This window comes from Delphinus delphis, chromosome 6 (assembly GCF_949987515.2).
Source record: "Delphinus delphis chromosome 6, mDelDel1.2, whole genome shotgun sequence".
Classification (NCBI taxonomy): domain Eukaryota; kingdom Metazoa; phylum Chordata; class Mammalia; order Artiodactyla; family Delphinidae; genus Delphinus; species Delphinus delphis.
The window spans coordinates 85,903,506-85,928,151 of NC_082688.1; the positions used below are offsets into that span (position 1 = coordinate 85,903,506).

The 24,646-nt window shown below is 46.1% G+C and overlaps 1 protein-coding gene across 4 annotated transcripts in view; it reads left to right on the forward strand.

The window, feature by feature from the left end:
• Positions 1-24,646, forward strand: part of AOPEP (aminopeptidase O (putative)) — a 374,694-nt gene that overhangs the window by 203,741 nt on the left and 146,307 nt on the right. For 3 of the 4 annotated variants that reach the window (XM_060014998.1, XM_060015000.1, XM_060014999.1), the window contains exons 6-7: positions 19,406-19,595; positions 24,043-24,149. In XM_060014998.1, the coding sequence (XP_059870981.1) occupies positions 19,406-19,595; positions 24,043-24,149 (297 nt within the window). Of the gene's footprint in view, positions 1-19,405; positions 19,596-24,042; positions 24,154-24,646 lie in introns of those variants that run through there. The other variant, XM_060015001.1, reaches the window with a different exon arrangement.

The window sequence follows — 24,646 nt, forward strand, 5'->3', positions numbered from 1 at the left end:
TGTGGAATGTGATAGTCTCAGTTAAAATATCCTTTTTATCAAGATCAACAACAAAAATCAGGAAGATCCTCTCATTATATATTTCTTTCATACCTTTAAGAATTTCATTTTGTTCTGATTGGTCTTGCTGAACTAAGTGAGTTTTAAGGTCCTCTCTAGGAAGAAGAAATTTTATTTCTCAAGGTTCTTTTCTCATCTACCTGAAATCCGTATATTTGGGTTATACCATCACTATTAGAAATAGGTATCTTCATAGAATTTCTAGTAGTTTGGGAGAAGTTGAACGTTCCAGAATCATAGCATGTATTTCAGCTGCACTATTAGCATTCTAGCTAAGGGGAGTTTATTGTTCCAGTTTTCATTATAATACAGTCCTGTTTAATATTGCATGATCTGTGGGTTGCCATAAACTTGGTACAAATTGGAGTGCTGATATAACATGAAATGAAGCGCCTTGTCTGAATGTTGCTTTTGTTTTGTATTTAACAAATTAGTATGTTGACATTTGTCACTGATGGATTTCATTATTTGCTGAAAGGGTTTTAGGGGGTTTGACAGCATGAATGGTTTGTCCTACAGACTTTTGAGAATTGATAAAAGCATCTTTGTTCTTTGTACAAAAGCACAACAGATATCTTATTGATGGACGCACAAAAAGGGATGGCTTGGCTTGTGTAGCTGCAACATAAAATAAACCAAGAAAATAATTTTTGAGCTGCTGCTTATGCTTTTATGTGATTTCTTCCTCTCTTTTTTCCTGATTAAAGAATATGTTTCACTCATCTCAATAACATACTCAAGAGCAATCAGTGGTCTTTTAGGAAACTTAAAATATTGGTTCCTTTCTACTCCATTTACATATTGTTTAAGAAAGAAAGTTTAAAAACATTATAAAAGCAGTTATTGTGTAGGGCTTGCATTCAATAACTGTTCTGAATCCCCAGATAACAGAGGGGTAACACGGAGGAGTCAGCCTGTGGATCAAGAAATGAAGAGTTACATATAGTAAAGAAAAATTTAAAATTCTAGTTTAATCAAAATGGTAAAAATGCACGTTCTTCTGTCATTTCTTTTCTGTAGTTGTATTTAGGGGAACAGCCTTGCCATCCAAATATACCTTCCCTGTTCATATCATTGAGTTATATTGGAAAGCTGCTCACCTCACACTTTTGCCCCAGTGCTGTTAAAACCTATCATAAAATATGCTCTGTGACACACACACACACACACGTGCGTGCACACTCACACACACACACACACACACATACACACACACACTCTTTCGGTAAAAGCCATGATAGAAAGGTACAGTGAATGAAATCTATCAATGATCAGATAATAACACCCATCACTAACAACTGCCAACACTCAAGACTGAAGCAGTCAGACAGTGTGTGGAACCATCCGTCACCCCTGTCATTTCAGCGGGCAGTGGAGAGCAGGGCCTTGCGCAGGGAGGGGAAAGGGAGGGCTGCTGCAGAGGCCAGTAGTGAGCAGAACACAAACCAAGGTGGTGCTATCCAAACACGACCCAAAGTCTCTAGGTGAAAACACAGGAGCTAACAGAGGAAGAGAAGTGAATGGCTCAATAAAGAAATAATCTCGTTTATTGAATTCCCCCCCGTCCCCACGGTTAGACTGTGATCTCCATGAGACCCCATCCCTGTCCCTTTTGTTCGTTAGTGTATCCCAAGCACCGAGCACAGGGCCTGGCAGTCTGTAGGCTTTCAGTAAATATTTGCTGAATGAATGAATGGTTCAGCATCACTGTCTGCCTTCTGTGTCCTGTTTGTCCAACCTAGTCTTGGACCAAGAGTTTCTGTTCTTTGAATGAAATCACTTTGTGGTCCAGGAACCAAAGCTGGTCCCACTGAGCATGTGTTCAGAGTGGTGTTAGAAAGAAGCCCTGGACTTGAGTTCCTGCTCTGCCAGGCTCAAGCTTGGTGTTCCAGGGCAGTCTTTTCCACATGCTGAGCCTCCATTTCCTCACCTGAAGAGAAAAAAATCCACAACCATCACAAAGCTGTTGAGGTTCAATTAAAAAGAGAAAGAAAATACGGAAGTGAAGGGCTTTTAAAATGATAAGGGTATTACTGTTTACTTTATTAACTGAAGGATTTTTCTCCGGGAGGTCACCGACAGGAGAGTTAATTTATGAAGGAAAATAATAAATAATATAATAAATGATAAATATTATAATAAATAATAATAAATAAATGATAAGCGACTTAATGGTATTTTAATATCAGGCTTTATTGTTCTCCCAAAGACGCACGGAAGAGCTGAACCTACAGCTATGTGTGGAACAAGTGGACAACCCTGCTTTGTGACTTGTGCACACGGCTTCTCAGCTGTCCCTTAGCAGTCACGTCGGGGTCCATCCTATGAGGAGAAATCTGAAGAACTGAGAGATCCAGTGGTTGGCCCCAGTCCCCGAGCAGTGGGGCTCCCCAGGGTTCCAGGGTACGGGCTCCCCTGCAAAGTGTGCTTAACCCCACATATCAGGTTGTTTTCTGGGGGCAGAGGTATAAGAGGGAAGGGTCTGCTTGTATGTGTGCCCCTTATACATAGGCAGAGCCTCTCCAGAGCTTCTTCCCAAGCAAAAGCTCTGGCCTCAGGGGGCCGGTGGGACAGGATGATTCTCTCTTCAGCCACCCATGAACTTCTGCTGAAGCAACCCCTTTGTAAACGAAATGCAAGGTAATTTCTCCCCCGAGCAGCGGTAAAGGTGCAGACTGTTGGCTCTGTGACGACAGTGTGGTATAGAGAGTGGGTTGCCCTGGAGATCCAAGGGCCGAGGCTCAGTCTCCAACCTGCTCTGAGCCTCAGTTTCCTTGTTTGGACGTAGAGGTTACATCAAATGGCCATCAAGTGCCTGTCCAGCTCTAAGACTCTTTGAACTCCAGGTTTCTTCCTTTCCAACTTATGAAAATTATTTTCCCCACTTTTCCTAAGAGGGGAAGTATAGACCCCAGGCTGTCTGTGACAACTGCCAAAGTGGCTGTTTTTTTAATGGAAAGCCAGCTTCCTTCTGAGGTTGCTTAACACAGCAGAAGCTTCTTGAGAACAGAGAAGCCCAATGTTTCCCTTTAGCTTTTTGACGTCATTTGCCTGTGGGTGGGTTCCCTTCCGCCGCCTCTCCAACCACACGAAATTTTATTGCACAGATTTAAAAAACACACCTCAGTGTGGCAGGCCACCTAAAGAAGCAATTTAGCCCAGGAGCCCCACCGCTAAGCTGCGGCCGTCCAGCCTCGGACTATGTCAGGATCCCATCTCAAGGAGTAAATTAGCCATCCTCCCCTTCCCGGCCTCCCGCCAATAAAAGCGGAACGTTCACTTTACACTATCGCATGGGGGATTTGAAGAATCATTTATAAACACAGACTTGAAAGCACTTAGCAATCTACGAGAGCGTGTAAGGGGGAGGCACTACCATTTGTGGCATGTTTACTGTGTGCCGGGTACTAGGGTGGGCACTTGACTTTCATTCTTTGTTTAACTCAGCTGTATAATCATCAGACACAAAACTGTCAAACAGTTGGTTTTTAGGCCACTAAGACCCCAAAGCTTATCAAGAAGACAATGGACAAGCAGAGGGAGAGAAGGGGAAACCAGACCTACCATAACATAAGCCCCTGGGGAGCTGAATGTCTTTAGCATTCTTAATAGCATCCACACAGAGTTTAAAAATCTAATTATGCCCATTTGCAACGCACAAATACGAGGCGTTGGAAAGACATCCATTCACACAAATATTTTGCCCTCTTGATGCTTGCAAATGTCAGAGAGTTCAGCTGAGTGATTGCTAATTTAGCTGCTGATGAATAATAGAGATGTTAATCTTATTCCAATATTTTCCTTTCTGAGTGAAACATAATTTTGCCAACCCTCCTAGTACACGTTTAGGTGATTCGTCTTATAATGTGTAATAGATGGGAAATTCAGGAGAATTGAACTTGGTCACCAAAATAAGCAACATTGCCCATGACATTATGGAATAAAAACACACGCTCCTCTTGGTCTCGCCCACTTTGAGGCTTCCCTCGTCTGGTAATGTGAGCAGTGTTCACGGCGAGGTGCATGTGTGGAAATCATGCCACGTGAAAACTGTGACTCAGGTCTGTTCTCAGAAGAACTGAGGTAATGGCTATTAATATTTTATTTCATACATTATTGTCTTTGCAGGAGCGAACACTGTAGTTAAGGTTACGTGCATTGATGCCCCAGCATGGTCTGGTTTTTCTTTAGGCCAGGCTTTCTTTCCACAAATGTGTTCAACCCAAAGGTGAATATTCAGAGCTTTAAAAAAAATGAAAGAACAAGAAAGAAAATTTGAAAACAATTAGGTAAACCATTATAATAACACAACTGTGAAAAATATGACACTTGTTATACTTAGAAGATAGTGTGAAATGTTTTTTTCTCTTGTCTGTTGTCATTCTCCTCCCAAGTGAAACTGGTGAACAACAAACCAACGTGGTATCTGAGGTTGTTGAAACTTTCCTTAAAGGTAGCTCTTTGTCAGCAGAGGAAAAGGCCAAGTCTTGCCTGAGTAAACATCTTAGTGCGCAGCTGCTGGTACTCGGTGTCATACCCGTCTCAGAAGCCTTTTGTGAAGGTGGCTACAGAGGGCGGCAAGCACAGGTTTCTGCCTTCAGTCGTCGTGAGCTTCTAGCCTTGAGTGAGTCACCAGTTTCAGGCAAGGGGTCTCCTTTGGTTCTGCTATGACTAAGATTTTTTTTTTTTTTTTTTTTGCGGTACGCGGGCCTCTCACCGTTGTGGCCTCTCCCGTTGCGGAGCACGGGCTCCGGATTCGCAGGCTCAGCGGCCATGTCTCACGGGCCCAGCCGCTCCGCGGCACGTAGGATCTTCCCGGACCGGGGCACGAACCCGCGTCCCCTGCATCGGCAGGCGGACTCTCAACCACTGCACCACCAGGGAAGCCCATGACCAAGATTTTGTAAAACAGTTTTGAATAAACCATCGGGCGGATTTAGGTCTGATATGGCTTAACTGTGGCACGCGGGCAGCTCCAACCATGTGGCGTGAACAAGCTGGCTCTCTGGATCTCTGTTCTCTCCTATGTAGGATGGGGAGGGGTAGGTCTCTAAGATGCCTTTTGGATTGAGTGTCCAGGCATTCCTGAGCCAGTCTCACACCTTCGCCGACTTCACTGTTAGCTTGTCTCTCCGCTGCAGACCCTATCCCACCTATGAGCCGGATTCTGCACCGGCCTTTGAATCCACGTGTCCCTGCCCCAGATGTGCTCTTCTTCCCACTCCCCTCCCCAGCCCCAGCCCCCTATGGACTAATTCCTTCCCTTTGATAGTTCTCCCTATACTCTCACCTTTCCGCCTCACCTCCAGTCCTCCATCAAAATGAACTTGTTCTCTTTCCCGGAGCCCTTCCTGGCAGCTGGAACCGAACATGGCACACGTGTTCGCCTTGGGGGAAGTGGCTTTGAAGCAGCGTGCTTTCTCCACTGGGCCCTGGGACCGTGTGATACCTAATCCACTGGGGTTGGCTCAGGCATCTGCGGCAGGCTGGTCGACTGAAATCACATTCTCCAGTTGGGATTCCAGCTTCGCTGCAGTAATGGCCCAACCCGTTCACCCCGGTGTGCAGGTGCAGACGTGGGTCTTGGGTGGCCTTGTAGCGTGCGGCACATCAGCTGCACATCCACTCAGCCTCCCCCAAGCCTTGGGGGCCACTGCTGTTCCAGTCTCCCTGCTTTGACCACTCCCGTTTCTGCTGTTGACTTGAAGATCTACTTCTACCCTAAGGCACCTGGCTTCACACTGAGCAGGCAAAGGACGGAGGTGGCACTGATCTGGGGCAGTGACTAGGGTCCGGCTCTTTCTAAGGACAGCACAGTGTCATTCGCCAGGGACCTCTCATCTGTACTTTTCCACAGTGGGATGCAGTGGTGTTTCTAATTCTGTTGCTTGAAAAGTATGGGAATTTCCTTAGATCTTGCCGTTTCTGCAGTGAAGTGTCCTGGATGAGGGAGGGACAGTCTATAGGATGAGCCCCGTGAAGCTGCTCATTTTGGGAGGTTGAAATGGTCAAATGTCAGCAGTTTCATAGGGTTCATCCTAAAAGTTGAAAAGATGAAGGAGGGTCAAGGCTGTGTCCTGATGTTATATTTGCCTAGAATATTATATTACAGAAGAACGTTAATATTCTATATCAAAGAGTATTATTGTATAGATATAGTTATTACCACTACTACTTGAGGTCACTTTAGCAACAATTGATAGAGATAGAGGGAACACTAAGTCACCCCCTGGGAGCTAAGAGCCTTGACCTTGGCCCCTGGTCTCCCGCCTTTGGAACTAGTTATTTAAAATTGCTCTCTTTCTACTCCCATGGTTGTTTTGGCCAATGTGGTTAGTTTCAGAGATAAGGAATGTTGGGTGATCAATGGCCTCAGAGGATATAGCTGCTGCAGTTTCATTTTCAAAATGCCATGGCAATAAAAAAGCCATTTGCTAGTAGAAAGGGTGGGATTCATTGTTGAGTGGCGTTCACATCCATGCTGTCACTGCCTCACCCTGATTTCTCAGAGCAGCCGCTGGCTCAGTGTCGTAGCTGAATGATGTCATTTCAGTCATAACGTAATTTTCCAGCTGGTGAGGATAGAAAAGGGGTTTATTATTGTGTCATATTTTCCACTGTGTCTGGAAGAAAATGAAGCAGGCATGGATATATGACAGTATCAGTTCTGTTTTTACAGGTGTGTCTGAAGGATACAAGATACCTTTCACTTGCAATAGAAATGTGACTCTATGGCAAAAGCAAATTTAAAGAAAAGAAAAAAACCTTTTCCTCAAGAGACTTAAAATATATGTACAATTAGTGTTGGGAACTGGCCTGGAGTACATTCACCTGGACGGACTAGGGGCAGGCAGCCAGTCTCTGGTCTCGTTTCTGCCCCTACTGACAAGACTCTGGCTTAATCTTTGCCTTGATTCTCCAGAGGGAGACCTCCCAAGATACTTGTTTCTATGTTTGTGTGTTTCTTTTAAATTTTCATTGAATTACAATACATGCAGAAAAGTGTACATCTTAAGTGTACAGCTCATCGAAAGTTCACAAACTGAGCACACCTCTGTAACTAGCACCTTGATCAAGAAACAGAATGTGGGACTTCTCTGGTGGACGAGTAGTAAAGAACCCACCTTCCAATGCAGGGGATGCGGGTTTGATCCCTGGTCAGAAGCTAAGATCCCACGTGCCGCGGGGCAACTAAGCCTGCGTGCCACAACTACTGAGCCCGTGCACCTCAACTAGAGAGCCCGCGTGCTGCAAATACAGAGCCCACGCACCCTGGAGCGCACGCGCCACAACTAGGGAGAGAAAACCCACACTCCACAGCTAGAGAGAAGCCCGCGTGCCGCAATTAGAGAGAAACCTGAGCAGACTGCACGCCATAATGAAGAGATCCCGCGTGCCTCAACAAAGATCCCGTGTGCCGCAGCTAAGACCCGATGCAGCCAAAAAAAAAGGAAAATAAATAAGTCAATATTTTAAAAAAACCAGCAGAATGTGACCAACGCCACAGAAGACCCCTGTGCCCCCTTCCAGTCACCTCCCACCTGATACACACAGGGACCAGTGTCCTGACTTCTAATAGCATAGATTTTTGCCCAGTGAGACCCATGTCAGACTTCTGACCTACAGAACTGTAAAATGATAAATCTGTGTTGTTTTAAGCCCCTCCGTTTGTGCTTATTTGTCACAGCAGCCATAGAAAACTGATACAGTGATGCAGCTGGTAGATGGGAGAGCCACAAGTCAAAGTCAGGGCTCTGTCTCCGAAGCCTGAGTTCTTAAAAACCACCATAATATATAATACTGCCTTCAGCTTTAGTAGGTTTTTGGCCTTTGTGGAGGATCAGAAGGTAAAATAAAAGTGCAAACGTCATCCAGCATCAGGTTAAGTTGGGAAGTAGGTAGAATGTGTCTTCGAAGTATGCTGACTTGCCCATCCCACAGTCCCCATGTTCAGAATGCCTCCTGTCTAGAAAAATGTAATATGATAGTATGTTACTAACACTTCAATGTGGATTATTTTAGTATATTATCCCTTCCTAAAGTATTTGCATTCTAAAAGACCCAAGGAATGACTCTCTCATATTTATGAGAAAGACGGCTACACTAGGGTACTGCAGCTGACCCTGTGGGTTGATGAACCCAGCAACCCATAAGCAATTCCCTTCTTCCTGTCTACCTCTACCATAGAATCAGAAAAAGCCAAAGATCCCCTTTCCCACGCTGCCTTGTAGCTTGGGTTACCAATGAGTGGAAATATAATATGGGCTTTCTAGGAAAAGTTTTGCTTTCCTGATGAAAGGGATAGATGTTGCTGGCACGGCTCCCCTCATCTGCAGCCCCGCCCCCCCCCCCCCTTTTCCCTCTGTTGAACATGAAAGTGATGCCTGCAGCTGTGGTGGCCAACTTGTGACCATGAGATGGCAAGCATGAGGATGAAAGTGAACATGGTAAGGATGGCAGAGTGGGAAGCTAGAAAGACCTAGAGCTCTGACCACATCACTGAGTCACTGAACCAACCCCAGCAACTACCCTCCTCCAGGGGTCTTGTTACAGGAAAGGAAAAAACCTCGCCTTGTGCGTGCCAACGCTAGTTGTCTTTTCTGTTACTCGAAGCCGAATACGTTCCGAATGGATTGAGGTGCCTTTCAGCTCGCTATAAATAAGGCAACTACCCAGAAATAGGGACATGGGCACTAAGAAGGAGAGAAATTCCTCTGATCCCCCCACCAGACACACACACACACACACACACACACACACACACACACACACACACACACACTATCACCATGGTGAGCACCTCCAGGGGAGCCATCCCAGGAGAATGGCATTTAACTATAGATATCCAGTAAACCTGATGCATTGCATTTGGAGAGAAGAAGTGCAGTGCTCGTAGTTTTAAATGAAAAGGTTAGTTAGAGCTAGGAGACTTTGGAGAGCAAAACCCTTTATTTGTTTATTTTTGTTTCTGGTGAGGTTTATTACCTTTTAAAGAGAAATGCTGTTAAGTTCAGGACCTCTGAGAATGACCATCTGTCCCATACTTTCTAGGACCACCCTGGAAAATATGAGGCATATTGTCCCTTTATCTCCCCAAGTGTGCTGCTTTGGTCTATTTGTGGAGTCACAGACTGAGATTCGGAAATCTGGCTATTGTTCTTAAAAGCTCAGTTATTTATGAACCCCCAGGAGCCAGGTGATCCCTTATCCTTAATGGCACTTACTGGTGTGGACGAGTACTTTCAAAAACTCAGAGAGACATTGACTTTGTAAGCAACCTCTAAGAAAGATCTCTGGCCAGCTAAAGACAACTCGAGCAAAAAGGTGGTGATATATATTATGGCAGCTGAATACTCCTTTACAGCCCAGGGAGAACAATCGATGAATTCATTCATTTAACTCATGAATTTCCCTTTATTTACACTTTAAACAAACATACCAGTTGTCTGCTTAGCTAACAAGCTCTGCCTTCATTATAAGCCATTAGTGGCTAGTAATAATTGAAACTGTGTTTGGATTTTAAAAATACAAAAAATCCAATAAATTCCACCCTTAGTGATATGGAATTGGTAGTAACTGACTTGAACTAGGCTAAAGTTTGTATCTTTGCTCTCTCCATGAAGCAAGAGTTGCTAAACTATTTTATAGCCATGAACAAGTTGTTTTGCTTTTTTTTTTTTTTTTTTTTGCGGTACGCGGGCCTCTCACTGTTGTGGCCTCTCCCGTTGCGGAGCACAGGCTCCGGACGCGCAGGCTCAGCGGCCATGGCTCACGGGCCCAGCCGCTCCGCGGCATGTGGGATCTTCCCGGACCGGGGCACGAACCCGTGTCCCCTGCATCGGCAGGCAGACTCTCAACCACTGCTCCACCAGGGAAGCCCCATGAACAAGTTTTATAGTAGAATTTTTCAAAAGAAAAACTAAACAAGAGGTTAAATCCACATGTCTGTAAGGAGTCAGGCAGCAAATATAAATGAGTGCATGGGCACAGCATCCTTTAAGATATACTTGGTCTTCTCTGCCTACTTTTGATGGAGATGTAGATAGAAGAAATATTTCACTTTTCTCTTAATCCTGCTATAGGAAAGGGGTGGAGGGAAGCACGTATAATCACATATGATTAAAAATGACAAGTGGAGTCAGCCAGTGGTGGGGAGATAGGGGAGAGTGAGGGGGAGCTGGGGAGCCCAAGCCCCCTCTGAAAGGGTCAGCTGCTGTTTAGCTGCAGTTACTACATAGGAATGTGAGCCTAGTGTAGTATCTTTCAAATTTTAAATAAAATTAGAAAATCTGGATTTCTAGGTGAAATCTTCCTATTTATAAATTTTGGCAATGGATTTCTTTGTCTTTAAGTTAAAAACGCGTCTGTCAAAGTGTAGATCAGCGGCTCTCAGGGTGAGGTCCCTGGATCAGTAACACCAGCATCACCTGGAAACTTCATAGAAAATGCAGATCTCAGGCTCCACCCAGACCCATGAATCAGACTCTTGGGAGGTGTGGGCCCCATGATTTATTTTAACAAGCCCTCCAGGTGGGTTGCCAGGTTTGGCGATATTGCATGGGACACACACTAAAAACTTTTAGTTATTTCTATGAAATTCAGATTTAACTGAGTGTCTAGTATTTGTCTAACAACCTACCTTTAGGTGATTCTGAAACACGCTGATGTGGATCAAGCAAAACATGTGCGCGAGCCAGGCTGCCTGTATGTGATCAGCTTTGGCACATACCAACTATGGGATCTTGGACAAGCAGTATAACTTCTCTGTGGCTTAGTTTACTTGTGTGTAAAACGGGGATAATAATATCTCCCTCACAGCGTTATTGTTAGAATTGGATGAGTTAGTGAACATAAAGTCCTTAGAACTGTGCCTGAGAGAGGGTAAGCGACGTCTAAGAGTTTACTGTCATCAGTACTTTATTTTTCCTTTTCTTTTTCTCCACCACCATCATTGCAACTGTCAGGGAATACTTGAACTCAGCTTCCTTCAATTCTCTTATCCTAGATCCAACTTTGATTTCGTGATAGAGCTGATTCTGACACCCTAAGCCCTAAGGTAGCTCTGGTGCTCGTTCCTACCCAAAGTAACCTCCTGCTTTGAAAGCTAGTTGACGGTGTGGCTGTCTGGCAGAGGAAACGCGTGTGTCCTTCCACACCAGCATCTGCTTTCAGGGCTCATCCTCTCAGCCTGCAGTGCCCTGCGGTATCCAGGCCTGTGGCTGTAACGAGCAGCCTTTGTGCTTCATGTGTGCCTCCGCCAGCCCCCAGCACAACACTTAAACACATTTCTGACTACATCTTGAGTTTTCAGACGCCCAGATTGCCTGACTGGGCCACAGGTGCTTGCTCTCGGTTGTGGAAGCAACTGATGGCCCCCTCACCAATTAAAGTTCTGAGTACACTTTGGGAATTCCCCACCATTTCTTTCTTTAGACTTGATTTGTGGACCCAGAGAGTGCTTGCACTGTATTTCAAAGGAAACCCATAACCGCACTGCTCTTACTGCGGGTGGTGCAAGCTGCCCAAACGTCTCCCTTCATGAAGCAGCTTTCCAAGCTTCCACATGGCCACAAATGACAGACTTATACACACAGCGAAAACCAACTGGATGAGCTATTATGGTTCTCAGTTGCACCATATTATTGCTGTTCTGGGAATGAAGCAAAATGCATTATTTTATTAAATAAAGATTTTCCCTGTATCATGGTAGAGGCTAATTTTATTAGCTCTCTTTATGGGAACAAACATCATCACCCCGGTTGGGGAGGCCAGGAGGGGGGGCGGGGGTGAGGGAGCAGAGAGAATCACATTTTGTCATCCATGTGCTCCAGTGGAGGCTGCCAACACGTTTTAATTGGTAATTACTTACCAGAAGAGTTCTCCAGATCCTGCAGAAAATGCACAGCTCTCAGTGCATAACTCATTTAGAGATGATTCAGAAGACCTCTTCAGCTCCAATAAATATTGTTTATATAGTTGGGTATGGGTGTGCCCCTGGTATCCCAAACACCAGAGTGTTCAGTAACTTAAAAAAAAAAAAAGTTAATTCTTTCTTCTCCCCGGGAGCATCCAGAGACTCCTTAGGTTGAACATGTACCTTAAGATTCCGAAAGAAAGGAGTCTGAATCTAGAGTTGGAAAATTCAGTCCAATACTGGTTTTTGTCTCTGAATCTTTAGCTTTAAAACCCGAGACATCCACTTGAAACTTCATTTAGCTTTTTAGGTGAGCATAACCGTGAGATGCCAACCCTGCCACCTTCCTCAGGCAGGGTAGCCTGAGTTAGGTGTAGCCAACTACTAATCATCGACTGCCGGGGCTGCCTTCACTTAGCACGCAGGACTGAGATCTAGAAATCCAGCTCTAGGGACGATGCCTGCACACAGAAGTGAAGTGTCCGCTCTGCTTATGGCTCTGCTGATCGCCAGCTGAGCAGTCCACCAAAGGCGGTCTCTGTTGTCTAGAGTCAGAGGTGGTCTCCATGTTTTGTCATGGCCATGCTATTAATTTTTACTCTTAGCAGTAGGCCAAGACCGGCACTAAACAAAATTATGAAGCTGGCAAAAATATTTCGGTGTCCCCAGCGGCACCACTTTCCCCCTCCTTATACCTCAGGAGGAGCCCCCTCTCTCCTCCCAGCTGTCATCCGTGCTCAGCTTTGGGGCCTTTCCCTCTTTTCTGTGAGCAGCCATGCGGAACCTGGTGGGATCCAGATGTTACACCACAACGTGCCATGAGGCCGTGCGCTTCTCCTCCTAAGATAACTGCTTCAGACCTGAGATGATAAACTTGTAGCTCCTGTCCATAGGTTGGTTTGCTTTGGCAAAACGTTTTTTAAATGTGTTATCTACTTCCCCCTATTGTTTCCTACTTTCCTCCCGTAGTTACCTATTTCCTTATATTGTTATCACTCCCCTGATCTCGTTATCTACTTCCCTCATCTTGTTCTCTACTTCCATCTTGTCATCTACTTCCTACCTTTTGTTACGTGCTTTCCTCATTTTATCTGTCTCCCCACCTCTCATTACCTATTTCCCCATCTCCTTACCCACTTCCCTCTATTGTTACCTACTTCCCAACTTTTGTTACCAGCTTCCCCCATCTTATCTACTTCCTTCATCTCATCATCTACTTTCCCATCTCCTGTCTACTCCCCCCACCTCTTTGTCTACTTTCTCATCTTTTTTCTACTCTCTCCACTGAGTTATCCACCTCCCTCATTTTGTTATCTTCTTGGCTCCTGTAGTCCTTTGAGTTTGTGATCGCTTTGAACCATCTCTTCTTAAAAAAAAAAAAAAAATCAGAGGATTTTTAGGGCAGTGAAACTACTCTGTATGATACTCTACTGGTGGATACATGTCATTATACGTTTGTCCAAATCTACAGACTGTACCACACCAAGAGTGAGCCCTAATGTAAGCTACGGACCCTGGGTAATGATACATCAGTGCAGATTTGTCATCTGCAATAACAAATGCACCACTCTGACGGGGGAGGTTGATAGAGGAGGAGGCTGTGTGTGTGGCGGCAGGGCATATGGCAAGTCTCTGTACTTTCTGCTCAGTTTTGCTGTGAACCCAAAAGTGCTATAAAAAATAATGTCTCTTCAGGAAAAAGAAAAGTTAGGCTTTAACAAAAGGGGGTGGGAGGTAGAGGCTGGGGAGAGGCAGTAGGCAGTCTGGCATGTTGTCCTTCCTGGGCTCCTGAAATCGTACCCTAGGGACTGACCCTTGCACCCTTGCACCTGCTTGTCTAAGCATCCCCGTGCAGTGGCCCACAAGGGACCTGGCATAGGACAGGGTTAGGAAGAATGGTGTTGCATTCAGGAATTTAGGCTCTTGGGGGGGCTTCACCAGAGGAGTAGTGATGCTCCCCTCTCTTTCCCCCTCTCCCTTCCTTCCCTACCTTCCATCTCACCAGAAAGAGGCCAAAGCTTTGCTGATCACAAGGTCTGATAACCTCCGGTCAGTTCTAGCTGGGTCCTGGGGTGTGGCTGGTCGCTCCCCTTGGGTGGACTCTGAAGATGGAACACCAGGGAGAACAGTGAACATTGTACCACCGGCTTGAGCTGGCACAGAGGAATGGGAGCCCTGAAGCCACAGGTCTAAACCCAGCGACCCTGGGCAGAGTGGGTCAGAGTAGGACTTCAGGGTCAAGATTGCGTGAATGGAAATACCAGCTCCATTATTTACCAGCTGTGTGACCTTGAGCTAGTCCTTTTACCTCTCTGTGCTTCACTTTCATCATCTGTAAAATGGGGCTGATAATAAAATCTATCTCCTGAGATGATGTATGTAAAATATAGTGCCTAGCACACAGCAGATACTCAAGCATTTGAGTCTTTCAAAGGAGTATATGTTTCTGGTAGAAGTCTCTGGCCCTGGGGCTTCCCCTCAGTCACTCTCTGCTATAGTCATGTTGGCAGTTTTAGCCAAAATTCATTTAGATAAGTGAGTAGATGTTTTACTGCCTCTTTGCTATTTAGAATTTTTATTTTTTGGCCACGCTGCATGGTCTGCAGGATCTTAGTTCCCTGACCAGGGATCCGACCTGGGCCCCCTGCAGTTGGAAGCGCGGAGTCCTAACCACTGGATCGCCAGGGAAGTCCCGCTATTTAGAATTTTTAAAGGAAAACATACACTAACTAACATTAGCTTTTTCTCTCAAACCTAGATCCTTGTGTTGATCCGCCGTAGTAAGTTTTCTTCCAGTTTTTAGATCTGGTTTCCCCCTCAGGCTACCGAAAGGCCCATATCCCCATATCTCCTAAGGCACCAGTTTAAGACTACAACATGTGGCCACAGCGCGGGATGCCTGATGGAGCAAAGGGAAGGTTACTAGTCTCCGCTGAGCAGTCTCAGAGCCAGAGGGGAGCAGAGGCCCTCCAGGTCGTCTGGGCCATCCCTTTGCCTTTGGGACAACAGACACGTCCCCTACCTTAGACTGCATCGGGGAGCGGGGCTAAGGGATTTCATTGCACGGGTGAAGGGGCCGGAGCCGAGCGTTTGGTTTGTAAATGCACCGAGTGAGGTACTGGCACAAATCACATCACACCTTCCTGAGGAAGGGAAAGCACGTCCTGAGTCTAAGGGACAGCTAACTACGATTTGTCCTCCCTTTCAGATTGCCCCAGAGTACTATGAGTCTGCCTTTCAGTCATCCAAATTAAATTTGCAAGTAATTAAGTCATGCAAGTAAAAGTTGCTTTCACATGATTATGAGGCCCTTAGAACTCTCCAGTTTAAGTCTGAAAGTACAGGAGCCTGAGTTCCCCTCTTTCTTTGTTCTTCTTTCCTCTCTCTAATGGGCTATTGGGCTCCACATGTTGAGACTGTGAAAAACTTTGAACCCATAAGAAGTTCAAGCTTGAAGAATATGTGTCTGTTTCCTGGACAAACCTCCAAGAATCTGTACAAAAAGTGAATCTGCTCCCCCTGAGGGGAGTTGGGATCTACTCCAGTGTAATGGAGGGGTGGCCTGGAGCTCTTCTTGTCCTTAACCAAAAGCAATTTCCTGTCCTCCTGGTCCCCCTGCAGCCTGCAGGGCTGGAGCCCCCAGTGCTGTACCTCTCCCTGAGCAGCAAGGTGGGCCACGCTGGTCACGTCTCCCTGGACAAAGGAGAAATAAATCACACTCCAGCCCCTGCTTAAGATCTGATGAAATTCCCCATTTCCGCTCCAAATTGAATTCCTCCCGAAGGATTGGAGCAGCTCCCGTGTAATGAAGGCACTCCTTCCTCCTCTGCTAGAAGCATGTTTTAAATGAACTGACACAGCCTTCTAATCTGGTTGGGGAGGTAGCTTTTAGGAACAATCTTGAGAAACTGTTTTCAGACCAGAAATGATATTTTTAATCTTGAGGGGCAAGGCGGCAGACAGACAGTACCACGTGGCCTTTGTCGGGAGGCAGCCCCGCTGCTGGTGGTCTCCTGGGAAAGAAGGAGAACACGTGTCCTGCTGTCGCTCTGCCCACCCCCCTGCTCTGCCCTGCTGGCCTCCTAGATCACTTGCAGTGAAAGAGAATTTATGATGGAGAATACAAAACAAGAGGGCTTGTACTTTTTGAGAGTTGAAAATATTACTTTCCCACCCATCTCTTATTTGGGAAAAATGATCAACTCTGTGATTTAAAAAAAAAAAAAAATCAAAACCCAAACCAAAAACCTTCTTTAGGATGAAGATGTCATTGAAGTGATTATCTTCCGTCCTCTGTAACGATGATGAATCAACAATTTGGCATTTGTAGAGGCAGTTGACACAGGCCCTTTCAGGGGAAAAAGGGAAAAGAAAAAAGAAAACCTGTTTTCAAATAGGGCCTGTCAGAATGAAGGCTGGTGTCCCGCTGCCTGATTAGGACCATGAATAAGATTCTGAGAACTCAGAAAGTGTGAGGAACCCAGGGGTAAAACTTATAAATCAAGTGTAAGGTAGGAGTAGAAAATTCTAAACATTCATTTTGTTTTGAAGGTGGGCATGAAGGAGATTATCTGCTGGTAGAGAAATATTTAATATTATTCCTTGAAGTGAGTTTAAGAGCATTATACCTTTCTTCATTCATTGTTGGAAAAAGCAGTTTAAAAATTCTACTTAACATGAAAAATCCTGACACTTAGGTTCAAAAGGAGAGGAAGAAATTCTCCTAGAAAAAAAAAATTCTATGGGTCCTTTTATGCCAGAATTTTGTTAACAACCCTTGAGAAAGGTTCTCAAAACCTTACTCTGTGTTTTTAATTCAGTTTAAGAAAGAACCTATTTCGCTCATAGAAGCTATGACCCACAGGTAAAACCCAACCTTAGACGACAAACTCCGCTGCAGGAGGATTTGGGGTCTGGTTCTCAACTGGAAAATTGCTTTTCAGGGAGAAGGTCATGTTTTCCACTGATAACAGGGTCATTTATATCAAGTGAAACGCACATCCTCCGACCTAGGAGGAAGTTTAAGCTTTGGTCTTTCTCAGAAGACAGGAGGAAATACATTTCTCCCTGGCTAGGAAGAAAGTATTGAGGATGGGAAGTGGGAATTCAGGCACCATTCCAGCAATGCCAGGGTCTGTCCTGAGCCCAGCCAAGGCCAGAGTGGTATCTCCAGAGTACTGACAGGTGGGGAAGGAGATCTGGTGGAGACAACAAAGACTGTTGAAGGGGAAAAACTACAGGACAGGAAAATTAAATGCCATCCCCCCCACACACAGCTGGTTTTGTGCCTTCCTTCAGGCCCTTGCGGACTTTGATATTTGCATAAAAGAGCCTGGCTCGGCTTCCACGCTGGGACAAAGCAGCGAGCAGGTCGCCGTGGACAGGGCAGCCTTTTTCTTCGTGAACAGTCTCGCTGCCATGTCACGGTCATCAGCGTGTGTACACTTCCTGGGCTGCGGGGTCTGCTCAGCTGTACCGTCTCTGTAACTGCGTGTGCACCGTCTGGGTCTCTGGCCAGAAGACCTTTCCAGCGCAGGCTGTCTGTGAGCCTGTTTACAAAGCCCGGAGTTGCTTCTGTTTTGCTTTAGCCAAAAGGGTGAAGTGCTGCCAGCAGTATGTCTGGAATGTTATTTACTTGGTACATTTCTGTGGCTTTTCTTTGCAGTGCTGCACATGCCAGAGCAAAGGGTTATTTACTTGAAAATGCCAGGTTTTGCAGTTTGTCTTCTCCGTGGGGCCACTTTCTCAAGAAGAGGAAGTTTAGCTCCTGGGCCTCTGTTTCCTCCCTCCCTCCTTCCCTCCCTCTCACCCTTTTCCCTTTCCTTCCTGTCTGCCTTCCTTCCTTCCTTTTTTTTTTTTTCCTGAGTTAGTGCTCTGAACTTCTGTTGTTTGCGTCCTGCATCGCACCTTTGTATCCTAAATGCCCCAACTACACTTTTAATTCCTGGCGTTTCTGGTGGACTCTGCCGGGATCCTGGCTGACACCTTCTCATTTGCGCGCCTGCCTTGTTATTATTTCACATGAAAGCTGTCTATTTTGGCACACATGACTCCCGCGCTTTCAGTTGAGCTCTCTGAGCTGAACGGGCGATGCTGTGCAAGGCAAGTACAGGTGGGGTTTTCTCTACTGGCCGCCGTGGGGGCAGAGGACAAAACCGCAAGCCGTCCTGGCTTGCGCAGAGCCCACACGATGGCAAATGCATGGCTTTTAAAGGAACGAACCAGTGTGTACAGCTTCTTAATTTGGAAGGTTTCACGACTGCTTTTGTTCCATCGATGGAGGAGAGTGCTTTTTTTTTTTTTTTTTTTTTTTTTCCCCCCGGTACGCGGGCCTCTCACTGTTGTGGCCTCTCCCGTTGCGGAGCACAGGCTCCGGACGCGCAGCCCCAGCGGCCATGGCTCACGGGCCCAGCCGCTCCGCGGCATGTGGGATCTTCCCAGACCGGGGCACGAACCCGGGTCCCCCGCATCGGCAGGCGGACTCTCAACCACTGCGCCACCAGGGAAGCCCGAGAGTGCTTTTTTTTAAAGAGCAAATTCTTCATTCATAAGACGGTAAACGAGTCCTGTATAAATGAGAAATACCGAAGGTGGAAGCACAGGAGGTATTTCCTTTGCCTCTTCTCTCTTCAGCCTCCCTTCTTCCCATTCCATCAATGCAATTCTAATCATGGTATTTGGGGTTTTAAAAGAAGGTGTGGGAAATGAGATTAGATAAATCTCCCAGGCTGGTGCCAGCCCTGGAACCATTTGCACACCTGAGTGAGTTAATTCCCTTCTTTCTCTCTCTGCTTAGTTTTATGTCATGGGAACGTATAAGCATCTATAGATAGAAGATACCTTTGAAAACCTCGGCCTCACAGAGACTCAGCCTTTATCAGAGTCTCTTGAAACCTCACCCACCCATGGCACCTAGGAGTTTGCTGCCTCTGTAACCACCCTCAGTCTGAACTAGGAAATGTTTGGTTCCATTCTTCTCGGCTTTCCCCGTCCTTCTGCATGACTTCTCACTTTGTTTGTAAGCTGCTCGGATTGTTTGGCTGAAGGCTCTTCTTTGATCACTGTCTCGAAGGCATGGGCTTCACATTCTCACACCTGCTCTTCTTTTACAGTCCAGATTTCAGGGTAAGTGCTTCCATCGCCTTGTAATTTCTTCAGTGTGAAACCTCGGTGCAGGTTGCTTATTACAGGTAATAGCTGCTTGATGACGGAGACGACTGCTTGGCAGAAAAGGCAACCTGAACCTCTGCCAGGAACTTAAGCTGACACTTTATTTATTTCTAAAAGCACCTAAGCTGCGAGCCCATTGGTCGTGATCTAGCATGCACACGATAATAACAGGCTGGCAGGGCTGAGAAAGCCAGCCCTGGGGGCGGCTGTGAGGACAGGCCCTGATAAGACTGTGTGTGTTTTCTCCCCCATGATCCACAGCCCACACCTCGTCTTCCTCTCTCAGAGCACCTTGACTGGAATGAGCCAGTTCTGTGGGACCCGTCTCTGCCATGAAATTGCTCACGCCTGGTTTGGCCTGGCTATCGGGGCCCGTGACTGGACGGAAGAGTGGCTCAGTGAAGGGTTCGCCACTCACTTGGAAGATGTATTCTGGGCCAAGGCGCAGCAGGTAGGTTTCAAGTGCACTAAGCATTTCACTACCCAGAGTCAAGTTCAACTCAGAGTCTTCCTATTCAACAGATAGGTATTGAGTGCTCATTATGCACTTAGGCACTTGTTCTATTTGCTTTGTAAATGGGAGGAGAGTCCTTGCTCCTCACAGCGTTCATGGTCTAGCGATGAGAGAGAGAACAGATACACGACTACATCTTTAACATGTAGTGATGAGTACTGTCAAGAAAATGAAGCCGGATAGAGAGAGGTGGGTTTAGTGCTGTTTTAGAAGGTGCTTGTCAGAGAAGCTCTCTGATGAGGGGACATCTGAGCAAAGACTTGAAGAAAAGGTGGTACTGTGCATACTCAAGCACTCCTTTGTGGGATGGTTGTGGTGTGTTTTGTTTTATTAAATAATGAGATGAAATTTTAAATCAAGAGTCATGATCTCAGATGTCTGCTGGCAAGTAATAAAGAATGAAGCAGTTGGTGTTATAGATTCGGGAATAGTAAGGACTGTGGCAAACCGGAAGCTTCTCCTCAGCTCTAACCGATTGCTGTCATGCTGAAAGGAGGGCTCAATACAACCTGGACTTCTAGTTTTTTAAAGGAAATTATGACTCTGGATTTTTATGTGAAATTTACTCATTTAAAAACTATGCAAACCAAACATACACTGAGGCCAAACCTAGTCAACACACTCCCAGTTTGCAACCTCAACTTTTTTTTTTAACTTTATTTTTATTTAAAAAAAATTTTAAATTTAGGTAAAATTGACCTATAACCTTTCACTAGTTTTGGGTGTCCAACATAATAATTCTATGTTTGTATACATTGTGAAATTATAACAAGTCTAGTTAACATTAGTCACCTTACATAGTTACAGTTCTTTTTCTTGTGATGAAAACTTTAAGATCTACTCTCAACACTTCCAAAAATGCAATACTGTGTTATTAACTATAGTCACCTTTCTGTATATTACATCCCCAAGACTTGTTTATTTTAAATCTGGAAGATTGTACGTTTTGACCCCTTCACCCACTTCTCCCACTTTCTGACCCCTGTCTCTGGCAACCACCAGTCTGTTCTATGGATCTGTGGGCTTTGTTTTTTACAACCTCAACTTTAAAGAATTAGCCACCGGCAATAAGGAAGATATGGCAGCTAACCGGCTTCCTGCTTATTTTCTAACTTCTAATATTTGGCTACTTCTGTTCCCTACCGTCTCTACACACTGGACTACTTGACTTTTTCTGAAATTCCCAAGTTTGTGCATATCTGCATGATTTTGTCCAAGTTCCTTCTGCCTGTTGAAATCCTATTTATCTTTCACTAGCAGCTCAAGGTCACCTTCCCTTGATAGCCCAGACTGTTCATCTCACTCACAGTTCAATAATACTCTTGTAGAAACTTTGGATTTCCACCTGTTTTTTCTCACTTTTTTCTTCTTCTTTCTATCGTCACGACTAGACTGTGACTCCTTTCAAAGTGGCACTGTGTCTTACTCATCCTCCCCCTTTCACACCTTGGCTGTAGAGCTAGCAGTGTGCATAGCTGTGTCCCCCTCCACACAGAATCCTGTGGAGAGAGGCCACCTGGAAGGTTCTCGAGCAAAGGGGCTGGGTTTGGAGTCGGACCGGACTTGGAATCCCAGCTTTGCTGTTTACAGTAGGTTATGTAGCCTCCCTGAGCCTCAGTTTCCTCATTTATAAAATGGGTATAGGAATGCTTAACCTTGCAGAGTGAAAGGGATAGTGTGTGAATGAGCTTAACACAGTGCCTGACACGTGGAGGGTGTCCAAGAAATACCAGTTCTCCTTTCTTGTTCTCTTCCTCTTTGATTTTGCCACCACGTTGCACACAGTAGGCATTCAGCCAGGATTAAATAGGTTTAGTGTAAATGTGCCTCTTTCACCATCACTTCCCTGAGGTACTTCCATCCTGAGACAATCAGATTTATGCTATTCTTCATAATCCTGAGTGTATGTCAGGCATCTGCTGATCATCTCTCTGTCCTTTATCTCCTGAATCCCCAAAGAACGCTCCCCCTTTATCCTTCCCCTTGCCTGTACCTCCTGGAATCTCTTTGCTTGTGTCCTCCCTCCAGCTGCCCTACCTTACATCTGTCTCTACCAAAAAAGGCACGATGCTGGCCTGGCTGCATCTCACAACTGCACAACTTCCATGTGTCCATTCTGTGCTAGATCTGTAGGGATAAAAGGATAAGACTACAACGCTGCTCTGAAAGAGGTCAGAGTCTAATTTTGAAGATAAGGAAAGCACACAGTAGAAGGAAGAAGAAAATAAGTTACAAAAGAGAGGTAAACACCAAATATTGTGGGAGTTCACAGGTGGAAGAGGCTGGGTATGAGAAAATCCAGAAAGCCTTCTTGGAGGAGGTGACTTCTTGTGGGTCTCAAAGGGAAAGTAGGAGTTGAAGTTTCTCTACCCCTCCTTTTCCCTTAACCTGGAGAAGGGGGCAATCCACCTCATCGTCCTTTAAGGTACACGCAGTAAGTCTTCAATATGTGAAAACATGGACACCCCTGAAGTGAAGTGGCCATTCTAGAACCAGCACAAAGTTGGGAAACATTTCCAGAGTACATCCATTGCTCTGGCCCCTTCCTTGAAGGTTGAGTTAGACTGAGCGGCTGATGGTCCCTGACAAGTGTTCACAGCAAGGCTCCCAAGCAGGAGAGGAGTGCTCCTTGGGGCAGGAAAGGGTGGGCCACCTCACGGGACTCCCAGTCAGCAGGTCATTTCATCACTGAACAGGGCGTGAGGGTGCCGTGTTGCTTTGCTGCCCAGGAGACTGCATTGTGCAGCACCGAGCATTAGCAAGTACAGCAAAGGGGAGTGAGAAATCTTTGAACTAGGAGATAGAAACCCACATTCCTCTCAGAGTGGCTTTCTGTAGGGAGAGGTGAATTGAGTTAGTGGCAAGTTGAATCGTATAACTTGTCATCAACTTGGAGAAAGTCTAAACTCCTTCACAGCTGTCATAGTCAGCTTGGTCTGCCATAACAAAGTACCACAGACCAGGAGACTTAAACAACAGACACTTGTTTTTCTCGCAGTTTGGGAGGTTGGAAATCCAAGACCAAGGTGCTGACAGGCTTGGTTTCTGGTGAGGCCTCTCTTCCCTGGCTTGGGAAGGGCCATCTTCTCACTGTGTCCTCACATGGCCTTTCCTCAGCGCACACATGGAGAGAGAGTTTTAGTGTCTCTTCCTCTTACTATAAAGACACCAACCCTATTAGATTAGGGCCCCATCCTTTTGAACTCATTTAACCTTAATTACCTCCTTAAAGGCCCTATCTCCAAAAACAGTCACAGCTGTGATTAGGGCTTCAGCACATGATTTTTGTTGGGGAAGGGGACAACACAACTCAGTCCACGACAACAGGACACACACAGTGTCTTGATCACCTGGCCTCTGCCAGCTACTTGGCACCTCTGTCCCTCCCTGGCTGGCATCCTGCTCCCTGCCTGACCCTAACCCTCACCATTTTTAAAACATTTCACACTCCTGCCAGGCCCCACGAGCTTTGTACATGCTTTCCATCTTCCTGAAATTCCTCCTCCCCTGGCTGGCTCCTGCTTTCCCTGGGGAACACCTCTTCAGGAAAGCCTTCTGACCACCCTGGTTGGCCAGGTGGCATCTGGGTTCTTCCTTAACCCCTGCCATCACTGAATTCTGATGGTTACTGTGCTTATCTGTCTCCCTGGACTCCTCACATTCAGAGCTGTGTCCATTATGTCCTCAGGGCCTAGCAGAGAATCAGTAAATATCTGTTGAGGGAACTATTAGGGACCTTTAATTCCCAGAAATTCCTGTAGACACTGACAGTTCCCTCCACAGTGGATGCTCTGCTGCCCTCCCTTGTGGGATTACAGCCATGGGGCCTTGTGAGCACATCGAGTGACGGGAGCCAATTCTGACCAGTAGGGCAGGGTGTGATGGCCTTCCCCTCCCCAAGAGTGAGTCCAGGCAGTGCACTCTTCCTGGTTATATGCAAACAGAATCATCTGGGTTGCATTAGCTGGCTGCACTGTAAACAGCCCTTAACAAAACTGAGGGCTGGAAAAAGTAGGAGGTAAATGGAGGGGACCTTTCCCACCCTGTGCAAGAAGACAAAGTAGGAAAAGGCTGGATGGGATCAGAGTGGAAATGGCTCCCTAGGGAGGTCTGCTCTTTCCAGGCCAGGGGTGGAGGTGAGGGGGCAGGGGGAGGTTCCGGGGCCAGGAGGCACCTCCCAAACAGGCAGCGCAGGAGTGAGGGCTGGTTCTTTGTTTGAGGACCTAAGAGGCCCTTTCTGATGGAGCGCAAGGTGCGGCGGGGACTGTCTGTGCCATCCCCCCTGAAACAAAGCCAGCTGCTCCAGTGGTGGCTCCGACTCCGCGGGAAGACGACAGTGACTGTGTCCTGAGCATTTGTGTTTGTGTGTCTGTGCTCCAAGCAGCTGGCCCCCCACGAGGCCCGGGAGCAGCGGGAGCTGAGGGCTTGCCTGCGCTGGCGTCGCCTCCAGGACGAGGTGCGGAACTCCCCGGAGGATATGCAGGTGTTGAGGTAAAGCACTACGTGATCCCGTTACCTTCCGGTCCTCCCCATCACGCTCCTCCTTTCCTGCAAGGCACGTCCAGGCCATCTCTTAAATCTGCTGTGTTTCCTTTTTAAATTAAATTGGGCTAGATTACTCATCTTCCCAGGGATGTGATTGTTATGTTTTAAGTCTTTCAGGGTGTGGGTTTGGATTTGCCTTCTGACATTTTCCTGGTGTCTCTGTTCAGGAAAAAACTAGCACAAGGCCATTTCCGGGACCAAATTCTTCATTTGAAGTTCTAATAGTTACTTTATGTGGTGGCTGTGGACTTGGAGAAGGTTAGGGTCTGGTAGCCTGGCAGACAGTACCTCTTTAAAGCCAAAAGGAAAAAAAAAAACCTTTAAGAAAATATTGATTCCTAAGTGTTTAGTAGTAACAGATGTTTGTGTCAATGGGGCCTTTTGTTCCTGATGTGTCCCGGCAGGAGGCCACTCCTGTGCTGGTGGGAGGATTCTACTCTCAG